Source organism: Hippoglossus hippoglossus, chromosome 23 (assembly GCF_009819705.1).
Source record: "Hippoglossus hippoglossus isolate fHipHip1 chromosome 23, fHipHip1.pri, whole genome shotgun sequence".
NCBI lineage: Eukaryota > Metazoa > Chordata > Actinopteri > Pleuronectiformes > Pleuronectidae > Hippoglossus > Hippoglossus hippoglossus.
In genome coordinates, this window is record NC_047173.1 from 10,201,519 (window position 1) to 10,213,381 (window position 11,863).

Genomic DNA, 11,863 nt, shown 5'->3' on the forward strand with positions numbered 1-11,863 from the left:
AGACTCTGAACACAGCACCTGCATGTAAAATCAATTCTGTGTCGTTTCGGTGGATTGTCGGTCACACTTTTATGTGAAAATGAACTGCTTAATTTAACTCCATGCTAAAATGGACAAGATGACGCCTTCCTATAATTTGAGAAAGCCAAACCGTCTCAATCGCCCCTGGTGGCTGGCTGCATTATAGCTCAAAAACCCTACCTCCTCCATGTTAGTGAATGGGACTTGGACCCCCCCCCCCCCCAAAAAAGTGAAAGCACACCTAATTTTTTCTCAAATATGGTTTCTGTCCTTTTACCTAGTTCTTATCACACTGATGTATGTTCAAGTGTGGTTTTTTTCAGTTACTTTTTAATTAGTTATTCAATGCTATAAAAACACAGGGAAGTGGAGACGCGGAAAATTCCAAATTACAATTTTCCTGCAAGCACGTGAACGCAGCATCAGTCACCACAGTAGCGGGTGATGCCTTCAGGCGCAGCTCGGTCGTCAGAGTGCTGGTGCAGCGGAACACAACAGAGAACAATGTGGAGCCGGAGAACAGCTGGATCTCTCCACACACGCTGACCGACCATGGCCGGTGCTCGCAGCCGCTGCTCGCAGCCGGTGCAGACGGCGCAGACGCCAAGCCGGGAAGAACCGTCCGGGGAGACCGGGGACGCGGCGGGGTCGCTGCGGGAGCTGCCGCGATGGATGCGGCTGTACTTGTACGGGATGCACGGCATGACCCTGGACGTGCTGCTGTCCTCGCTGCACGGGGTCTGGAACCATCGCGACCTCAAACTGCTGGGCTTCTCCTCCCCGTACCTGTGCGTCGTGCACGCACTGAGCCACTTCGCGCTGGAGAAGGTGTACGCGCAGAAGAGGAGCTTCCGAGGTCGGCCTGTGGTGTTTCATCTGGTTTTCTATCCGTCCATCTACATCGGGCTGCAGCTCCTCATCGGCAACTTGAGCACGCTGAGCGAGCAGGTGAGGGTGGTGTCCGGGACCCAGCTGGCTGTGCACTACGTCCTGGCTCTGTACTTCAGCCAGGTGTTCCACAGATGGGTGTCCAGGCTGAGGTATCGCTCCTCGGGCACCGCCGACCTCCTGAGCCCGGGGGACAGGGGTGACGCGCGGCCTCATGCGCCCCAGGGTCTCCCCGGCTTTGTGCGCTTCTTCTTCTTCGGGATGCAGGGCTTGCTGGACGAGGTGCTCTTCACCTCCATTTTCAACCTGGTGGAGAAGTCGGACCGGACCCTGAGCGGCCACACGTCCGTGTGGTCCTTCCTGATGTACGGCAGCTGCAGCTTCGTGGTGGAGAAGCTCTACCTGCACCTGCACTTCAGCAGGGGGTGGAGGACGTGGCAGCGGCTCCCCATCTACGTCTGCTTCATCTACACCTGGGAGTTCTGCTGGGGCCTGGTCCTCAGGGAGTTTGACGCCTGCTCATGGGATTACTCCCACTACCCCTACAACCTCATGGGGCTCATCACCATGCTCTACCTGCCCGGCTGGGTCTGCCTCAGTCTGTACCAGGACATCCTGTCCAATGTCCTGCTGAGGGTCAAAGTGTGCACCAAAGATGGGAATGACTTGGGTGAGGAGAGCAAAGAGGTCAATGGAGAGCTGGACAACAAGAAAAAAATACTTTAATATTTTCTTTTAGAAGTTTTAATCCTTACTTTTCTGACCCACATCCTACTGACGAACAATTATTTATTCTAACAGAAAGTTAACAGGGCTTATATTTATTACTCAAAACTTAATGAATGAGAAAAAAGTTAGAGTTTAGGTAAAGTATGTTATAATGTGGGACCAGGCTTGGCTTCAACTCAAACCTTGAGTTATTTATGTGTTACCGTGACAACAGATGCTGAGATTCTCAAAGTTGGGATTCGGGAATGAGGACAAATGTGAAGATGGGACATTTAAGGCCTGATATTTCTGGGTCCATTTCTGAGGATAAAAACACTGGAGCCTGTTTTTAACATGTTTAAATTCACTTTACTGCCATTTTTACCTGTCTGACGTGACCTGTGGTTTTAATATTAAGCTGTTTCACAACTTTGAAAGTGTGAATATTTTTAAATAACTGTGGTGGTAGACTAGCTTGGGTCAGATTATATGCACTGGCATGCTTTAACTGTAGCTGAAATCTGCATGCTATAACACAAATAAGTAGAAATACACTTTTAGTTGTATAATTTAAAACTCACATAGTTCCAACAAGAGGATTGTTTCCATTTGCCCCTTTTCTTTTATTCCAATAGTGGGTTTGTGAATGTTTAACAGATTTTATTGCTTTATGAGTGTACTAGAGTGACGCATGGCCACTCTTAGCACATAGAGATAAACCCAGAGTAGCAATGAGAAAACCTGTAGCTGAGCGGAGACGAGGGGCCGAGTGAGATGTTACTGTGAACCTTTCATGAACCAAACGTGACTTTGCTGCAGTGCCTTCCTCTGCAAACCGAGTCGGCTGCACTCAAACTGACCAAGTGTCTCACAGGTCTCCGTCTGTTCCACAGTTCTACCTGTTTCTAAGGAAAAGAGCATGAACTATAACCAATGTCAATACAAGTGATGTTTAAATTTGAACATCGCTACGTCCTTAAACTAAAGAGTTTCTTTTTTATAAGTCCGAGCATAACCGAATAAAATTAATGCCGAAGCACTTTGACTGAGCAAGTTTATCTCCAACTGACGGATTTGTACATTTCATATAATCTCCGTCGATCAGCGTCAGTGCTGACATTTAAATCTATCTCACAGAGGAAAACATTTAATACAAATATATATTGATCAACTTATCTTGAAGTAGATATCACTCGTGAGTTCAGGGGGAACACATTTTACTGAAGCTCTTTTGAAACCTGACTTTACAGTGGTCTTTAGTCTAATGAGCACTGTGAATAAACATAACCTTACCATGTATGAAGCTGCCTTTTAATACAATTGTGTATAATGAGGTCGCAGGTTGTTCTCAATACAACTCTAGATGTAGGTAATTTCTATTGAACTACTGTGGGGATGTCTTAACCTTTTCCTAACGTTGAAGGTTTTAGATTTACCATACAAAGTTGTTTTGAGAGTTTGATCATCCATCTGTCGTAAAACATTCCATTTCAGTGCTAAATATAATAAAAGGTTTATGGCCTTCTACACTCTGGAATGTCATTCAAAATTATCAGGCAATCATTGAAATGTATTAGAATTATTCACTTTGGATTCTTAGAATGAATTTTTATCTGTTAACAATTCCTTTTATCGTCACATGAGCGAGTGGCATTGACCTTTTTGTATCCTAAAGATTTTCAATGGTCAAATAACTGTAATTCAAATTTTCCTTCTGTGTTGTGTGATTCACAGATTATTTTTAAAAAGTCAAAGTGCTTTTAGAAAACGGTTGGAATAGAAATGGAAAGTAAAGATGGCTGACTTCCAATGGCATGTACAATATGACTCACACTTTCAATTAAACATTCTTTTCTGCAACGTGACTCCTCCATTTCTTCACTTCAAATGTTGACGAGTGCCATTCAGCAGAGTTCCGAGTGAATGTGTTCCACTTTGTAACAAACTTTACTTCCTCTTGTCGTAAAACAGACGAGGAGGGTCCACATAAAAGCTTTGAACTCGTGCTTTATTTGACTGTTCCAGTTGTAAAGCAGAATTGCAAAAAGGGAAAATGACACAGAGCCTTCGGAGAGAGGTTGTGCAAGATGGAATAACAGGTTTTTCTTTTGTCTTGTTTATTTTCCATGCTGGTTGTTGCGGCCCCATTCTCTGGTTGATTCACAACACTGACATGGTGTCGTCAGCAGCAGATAGCACTTCATTGTACATTTGTGTTTGTCTATATACTCTGTATAAATCCAAAGACACTAGCAAGCAGATTATATTACAGGTGATGTTGGTTTTAAGCCTGTTTGTTAGTCACAGTAGAACACACAGTCTAGTTCCTGGTGCACTCTATTGTCACTGCTTTATTGCAGGGAGAGTGTAGAGGAAGCAGTTCCACAGAAATCAGTTTGTCATGTCAAACTCGGTCTGAACAGCAAGTCAATACAAGTTTTGCATGAATTTGAATGTGCCTTACAGTACAGGTTTATCTGTCACCGGTTTGTGGACAACCCGCTCTACCCCCCCCCCCCCCCCCCCCCCGAGCCACAGCATAGAGAAGTAACAAACAAAAGCAAATAACCAAGCAACACATTTGAGTGATAGAGCTGTGATGCAAAAATCAACATGTGAAACTACTTCTTCAGGAAACCAAGCAAACACACCCACAAGCAAACACACACACATTCAACTCAATCTCCCACTCAGCACCCAGAGGACCCACACTAATACACCAATGACCCACAGTATCTGCTGACAACGCCACGATGGGAATAAAACACACAACTCCTCCAGAGATAAACATGAAAACAGGCTTTCACACACACACACATGGAAACAAACAGGCAGACGTTTCTGTTTGCCTGCTGATTGGCCTCAGTCGTTTTACTTCACTTCACTGTTTCCACACCTAAAAATGTCCCCTTGTAATGTGCCAGAGCAACAGGTAAACTCTGCTGTTTACACTGTACATCATCCGCCTTGTTTGCAGTAGCAACAAAAAGCTGTTTTCAGTGAAAAAAAGAGATTCACAATACACACACTGTAAACTTCTTTGTCAATAGTACTAGTTGATTCAAGAAATGCACATTTTGCTCCACATCTACTGGATGTAAAAGGGTAGAAGCAACATGTGGCAATGCAGGAAAACATGCAAGTTAAATAAAGTCCAAGTGCTAATGTATGAATTATCCTGATTAAACAGCCACAAGTGTCACGGAAAATAATGATAATTTGATAATATACTGAATATACTAATATACTACACTACATTTCACAGACGAAGAAGCAAAGAGGAAATCATTTCCATTTTGCTTGAATGTCAGAGCTGTGATGTTGCACATGTTACTTCAGCCTGAATTAGCTGTTGTCACTGTTATGAGGAAGAGAGAGCAACCTTTCTCATCTCATGCTCACAACACAGCACATTTTGAAATAGAATATGAATGTAGCTCAGTTATTAATCTAAATTTAAATCAATTTGATTGGATTTGACTATATTTTGGGACTTGCTATTAAAAACTACCCAGTCGACGTATTTGCTCTGTAGATTTTTACCGTGAGAGGTTGGACACATTACAACACTGTCGCACCCCCTCTTTCCATTTATTTACATGTACAGTCAAATCACATACAAAAGCCTACAGTGAATAATCTGACGTGTTTGATAAGGCACCATCTCTTTGATTGTTTTCCTCCTGGTTTGGTTCTCAACTGCAGACTGTTGACTGATTTGTTCATGTTCTGTCAGTGTGGTCACAGTGCGGAGGCTTTGATGAGGTGACGCTTCCTGTGTCCTTTAAATTTATTTATTTGTGATGGGAGACCGGGAGGAAGAGCCGTTCAGCCTGCAGCTCCACTGATGTTGTATTGTTGCGTCTGCTTTAGAACTCCAGTCGAGCAAGAGCCGGCCGGTCTTTTCAATTTCAATCACAGGAAATGCAAATCAGGCTAATGGAGTGAAACACGGAGACGCCTTCTAATCATCTGGATTTCAACTGGACTGTGCATTCTCCATGTCTGAACTGAAGGAGTAGTTTGGTTTGATTTGTGCAACAAGCTATACTTTCAAGTTCTTCTCAGTATTGTCTTTAGCAATACTGGCTTGTTGCATATCATCCAATGCGGCTTTATTGAGTGTGTGGGCTTTTTGGTGCAGCCCCTGTTTCACACTGAACCTCAGGGCCTTGGCGAGCTCCCTGTAAGTCCTGGGAGTGCAGCTCAGGCCTCTGTAGCATTGACAGGTGAATCCCCTGCTCAGAGCCTTCAGGTCCGCAAAGGTAGGTCTCCCAAGAGCCAGGTAGCGCCTCTGAATATGCACGACCCTGAAACTGTCAGGGTTCAGGTGGAGGTAGTGGTTGGAGTTGTAGTGTTTGCGGACGCAGCGGCCGTTCCCCCGGCACAGGAAGCTGCTGCAGAGCTGGGCGGCCGCGGAGACGTTGGTGACGTAAGGGTTGAGGGTGGAGGAGAGGTAGGATGAGAGGGATTCACAAGAGGCCTGGGGAGGGAAGGAAGGGGAGGGGAGGAAGGGGCATTAAAGAGCAAGAAGGGAGAAGTACTCAAAAAGCAAATATACATGTTTCACAGTCGTAATGTATGTTACTGTGTCGCTTGTGAATATAGGAAATCCTGTTGTTGGATGAGATTGATAAACCCAGGAGCCTGGGGGGCCCTTCACTGACGTTTCAGAAAATCCTTTTAGTTTTTGTTTTAAGTCTTGAACCAGGTCGACCAACTGCTAGATTAATTGTGACTATAAAAGATATAATGTAAAATGGACATAAATATATTATTCTAAGAGTAAATGAACCACTGCGAATGCTTGTCCAGTGTATAGTATAGTAACCTTGTGTACTAACGCTGAATGACCTGATTGAAGCCAACACGAGTTTTCGCAGTCGTAAACACTTCCATGGTAACGGCGAGCTCCACCAATCAGAGACATCGCTATAACCCCTGAGGATTGTGGGTAGTGTGAATAAAACCCATTTTTCCTAAAACGCAGTTGCTACTTCTACAGTAGCGTTTAACATCATTTCACAGTCCCGTAGCTTGTGGTAAGTCTTGGCCTTGGATGGGTAGCAGACTCTTGTATCATCTAACTGAGCCCTTTGTCTGTTTCTGACCAGCCGCCGTCACTACACCTCCATGTCTTTCAGCACAGCGGTGGAGGTCTGCGGTGTGATGTTACCTGGTCATCGTAGTCAGCGCTGGCCCCCCACAGCACAGCGCCAGACGCTCCCACTGCGGCACTCTCCCCCACGGTGCTCACCAAGTCCCCCTGGACACAAATGGTTCAACACGGCCTCTATAAAATGCCACTGTAGACTTAATGATGATGAATACATGTTTACATGCACGCTGCACAGACAGGCTGCTGTTGTAAGGTTTTAGACACGTTCAGGTATGAAAACACACATAATAGGTGAGAAGAGAGGAGGAGGATTACACGCTCAGGCGAGAGTTACCACCTGCACAGGGTGTCGTTACACCACAGAAACCAAACTCCACCTCAAGCTGGACCTCAGGCGAGAAACTGCTGCTGAGATGAAGGTGTAACTCAAGATGTGGCTCATCTAGTTCAGCGTGTGGCCGCTCCCTAATGACATATTTCTTTTTTTTCATTGTGTGTGTGTGTGTGCGTGTGTGCGTGCGTGTTTTCTAAATAAAAAAAACTAATTTGGCAGAGCATACATGTAAGGAGGGAGGTTCAAAAAAATGTACTGTAATACCATTAATACTACTACTACTACTAAAAATAATAATCTTATCATTGTATTATTAATCTAACCACTACGATAATAATTGATCAGTATGATCACTACAACAAACTCTCATCATCACAACAATTATTTATAAATGAATAAGAATAAGAATAATGAATAAAAAGATGATAAATAAATAACACAAAAGAAAAATAGGAGCATTAATACACCTTTTTCACAGTCGCCATTTTGACATGAAAGAGAGGACTCAGGTGTTAGATTCATCAAGGCTCTATCTTAATAGAGCACAACCTTAATTAATGTGATTAGTAAAATCGAATCAACTTTATTAATAATTATATCCGTAATAAAGGAATGAGGTATTTTCAAAAGATGGTGAATATAATAATTTATTTATTTAGTACGATTAGTACATAGGACTGGTGCTGTGCGCCCTTTACGTCTACATCTCCTGAGTGAGGCCTGTATTTAACAAATCAACATTTACATGGCTCGTATTTACCCGGCTGAGGAAGCGTCTGTTCTGATCGACAAAGACGGGACGCGTGTAAACGAACACGGGCGCGGTGCCTCCACTCCGCCGCGGCAGGGTGGACACTCGCAGAGCCTCCTGGACACGGTTCCTCACCATCAGGGCAGCTCTGGGGTTATCTGCCAGTGAGGCCTGAGAACAGAAACACAATAAATCTACCTGAGAGGTCTCAAATCTGGAAGTAAAATTCAGGATGGCCCTTTTTTTTAAAACCCAACCTGCAGGTAGACCGATGGGTAGAGGGCCGTGCTGGACTCCCACAGCCACAGGAGCTCATCATTCTGCCTCCTCACCTCCTTGGAGCACCGGCCTGTGTAGCTGGGCTCCAACCAGCCATAGTTATAGCAGTTGGGAAACAGGTAGAAGCCCCAGAGGTAGTTGGGCCTCATGGCTGTGCCCATCGTCAACATCCCTGACATCAAACTTCTGGCTGCCACCTACAAAGGAAGAGATGCTCATGAATATTCACCAACCAGATATCTAGTTTGAATCTGTCCTCATAGTTAATTCGGACCTGGAACTGTTGTTTGGCTTTTTCTGTGGCCTGCTCCACTGTGAGCGAGCGGTTTGTCTGCATTGCATGGGCCACAGATAAGAGCTGGTAGATTCTCTTAGTGCCCCAGTTCCTGTCCCACAGGGGGCGCCATTCCTCCCAGTCTATAACAGCCAAGCCCCGGCTGGTCCTGGAAGGAAGACAGGAGGAAGAGTATGTTAGGAATCTGTGTCAAAACATGGCCAGTTACTAAAGGGTGTATTTCTGCGACTCACTTGGATGTGATGTAGTAGGTGATATCAGCTCTGGCCTTGTTCATACTGGCTCTCAGGTTCCCCCTCTGAGGAATACCTCCATTCAACTGTTTTCTCCCAACAAGGTCTACATGTGGGTAAAGACCCAGCCGGTCTGTGTAGAACAGAGACAGGAACTGACCTGGGACCTACGACAGAGAGAGGGCGGAGTGAAATCAACTTCAATAAGTAGAACAGGAGGATTTTAGAAAGAAGAACAGCTTTACAAGTTCAGGTTAAAGAGGCCGGCATGGACATTAACCTGTCAATATCCATTCGTTTTACTGTGTTGATTTCATGTAGAAACAAGAACTTACAGCAAATCTACAATAGAATGTGAGAGCCTGGCATAAGGAGAAAAATTAATTAAATTTTGAATTGTTGATGAAAAAAGTCCAAATGTCGAGAATAAAATCAAAATGAATCTGCAAAGATGTTTTTCTTTCATTTTGGATGTCGAGATCAAACGTTGAAATGAGAGAAAATGAAATGAGACAATTTTTTTTCAGGGGGGGTGGGGATTTTGCATGTGAAGAATAAATGTGAAGCTGAGATAAGAATAAACTTGAAATTCGAAGATTAAAGGCAAAGAAAACATCAAACTTTGTGAAGCAAATGATTCATCTACAAAATGACTCGAGTAGATGAACTGGTGAAATTGTTCTCCAGTTTAATTAACGAGCAGATTCTTTTCTCTTTTAACAAAACACAGTGTGGTGATCAGTATTCAGACTTTGAGGAGATTGTGCCAAAGTATCTTCCACTGATTTAGTTTGACTTTATCATCAGCATTTTCACTTCGTTATACAAAATACAGAAGGAAAGAAACTCTTCCTCGTCTCATTTTCTGGTCCTACTTTCCGAACAAACCAGAGATTCAGAAGGTGACATACATTTTGAAATGTCCAACAGAAATCCTCAGAGTATCCGTCGCCTCACCTTTGCAGGCGTGGCCACTCCTTTAAACGCTGAGGTGTCCAGGGAGATGTTGTATCTGTTACACACCAGATCAGGGATGTTCCAGGTCACAATGAAAGGTTGGTGCTTGAACAGCGGACCTGTGGTGTGAGGGAGGGATCGAAGCGGAGCTAGCTTGGACCGATGAGGGTTCGATTCCTTTGTGGGAAACGGCGACAGTTCGAGGAGAGGAACGGGTGGAAGTTCAGAGGGGGGCGGCGGAGGCGTTTTCGAAATGAGAGACGAGAATGTCACGGGGGAAGATGATGTCGAAACGGGGGAGAGTGGCTTGTTTGAAGAGGTAGAAGACGAGGAAGGTTTTGTGGGTAAAACTGAGTTAGAGGAGGAAAACGGAGACGTTGGCGAGACAGAAGTCTGAGGTTGAGCAGGATGCAGAGACATTTTGGACAGAGAGGACTGAGGGTGTGTGTGTAAAGGAGGCTCCATCGTTTTAAGAGACACAGTCGAATGTTTGCAGGGGTCTGGTAGCCGCTGAAAAATAGGTTTTAGAGGTCGAAGAAGACAATGAGATGCAGGGTGAGTGTGGAAGGAATCAGGAGTCAGAGAGGCCTTGTTGGAAACTGTGGACGAGTTTAGGACATCGATATCTCTGGTGGACGTTTGGGTAATAAGTGGCACTGACGTTGTAGAAGAAGATGGCATCAAACTTGTTGAAATAGAGATTTTTGACAGAGACGATGTAGTAACGGCAGTAAGGGAAGAGAAGTCTGTGGCCTGCGAGGTGGGGGATGAGCTTCTGATCGCCGAGTTGGTAAAAGCTGTAGAAACCGTCGCCGGTGGGGGGGTGGTGGAGGTGGATTTGTGCATGCCACTGACGGGAGGGGTCGCAGCCTTTGTCGTCCTCAGGTCGGCTGTCGCGAGAGCAGGCCAGACGGAAACGATTGCCACGGAGAAGAAAGAGAAGAGGGGCGGAGGGGGGAGGATGGATTGTGTGAGCGAGAGGAGAAGCAGCACACAGCTTCTGCTCTTCTGTGCGACGGAAACCATCCTTTCACCCGTCTGAGGACAAACAATAGAGACTGTTAAACTCTGTGTTTCAGAATATCAGAACAAGAAAGATATTACAAGCTTCTCTAGATGTTCAGATGTTTGAATGATTGGTGTGTACAAAAAGGCAAAGTGTGTGCATAAGTCGCAGATTCAAAATAAAAATCAGGATCTAGTGATTTCAAATGTGGTTGCAGAAGGGGACTGTTGTTAAATCTATATTAAAATCAAATATACAGTGTAACAAACCATCATATAAGTCATTGTACTGAGGCTGTAGTTTCCTTTATTTGTGGCGAAGCTCTGCCACGAGGAGAAGGTGCACGATTTCTCAATTCATAACCGGAGACTTTCACATCTACAGTCCCACAACAAGTCTGCTCTCGTCCTTCTGATTTTAATCAGAACTAAATTACTCCACCAAAATGTAATCCAGCCTCACATGAACCACCAACTACCACAAAACACCCTTTAGCATCACAAAACACAACGTACAGTATCAACACGAAACTGACTTAACAGTGTAAATAAGAACACAATACCTGGACATGCCTTCAGAGGAGCCGTGTCACCGTAAGACGTCTTGACAGGAGCCGAGCGGGTGAGAGTGTCCTCGCCGGAGTGACACTGTGTGATATAACAAGGGGGGAGAGACACGGTGGGCTGAGCCGCACACGAGCATGTTGCCCACTTGTTTGTGTCAGAAAAACATTGTTTTGTTTTCCATGTGCCAAGTTTGACTTGGAGCAGAGGAGGGATGCACACCTGGGTGTGAGGTTATGGAGCGTGCACCGTGGCCCACTGAGCTGGGTCTGAAGCTGCTGATGCTCTGGTGTTGATGCTGCTGCTTGTCACCTCGGATGGGTTTCCAGAAAATAACAACAACACGGGCAACTGCAGTTTTAAATTCTTCAGTAAAAACTACATAAATGTTAATGTCATCCCCTTTGGACTGTTATTCATTCATTCAATGTTATTTTGACTGCAGGTTGTGGGTTCGACACCAAGTAGATACATTGTAGAGGCCTGATCGATTAAATGAGTTTCATCACCAACAAATTATATCATATGTGGATCCAGGAATAGCTGTTTTGAGGCAAAATTATATTCTAAATGTCATAAAAGAGAAATGTGATTATTTTATTGCTGGAAATGTTCTTTAAACGTTGTCTTTAAACAACACTCTATTGGGTGGCAGGGTTAAAAATAAATGCATCATATGCTAAACTGCAGCCAAAATTCCTTACACACT

At 44.4% G+C, this 11,863-nt stretch overlaps 2 protein-coding genes across 2 annotated transcripts; one reads left to right on the plus strand and one right to left on the minus strand.

Moving 5' to 3' along the window:
- The first annotated feature begins 340 nt into the window (after window positions 1-340).
- Window positions 341-3,358, plus strand: LOC117757516 (transmembrane protein 229A). Its single transcript, XM_034578731.1, has 2 exons — window positions 341-3,033; window positions 3,112-3,358. Exon 1 carries the CDS (start codon window positions 574-576, stop codon window positions 1,633-1,635), a length of 1,062 nt encoding a protein of 353 aa, XP_034434622.1. The 5' UTR covers window positions 341-573; the 3' UTR covers window positions 1,636-3,033; window positions 3,112-3,358.
- Window positions 3,359-5,204: 1,846 nt separating this feature from the next.
- Window positions 5,205-11,449, minus strand: LOC117757514 (hyaluronidase PH-20-like). Its single transcript, XM_034578730.1, has 8 exons — window positions 11,154-11,449; window positions 9,586-10,623; window positions 8,629-8,795; window positions 8,375-8,543; window positions 8,079-8,297; window positions 7,831-7,992; window positions 6,794-6,883; window positions 5,205-6,100 (listed from the first exon to the last, which is right to left on the minus strand). The coding sequence occupies exons 2-8, from the start codon at window positions 10,609-10,611 to the stop codon at window positions 5,663-5,665; spliced, it is 2,271 nt and encodes a 756-aa protein (XP_034434621.1). The 5' UTR covers window positions 10,612-10,623; window positions 11,154-11,449; the 3' UTR covers window positions 5,205-5,662.
- Between the last annotated feature and the right edge of the window lie 414 nt (window positions 11,450-11,863).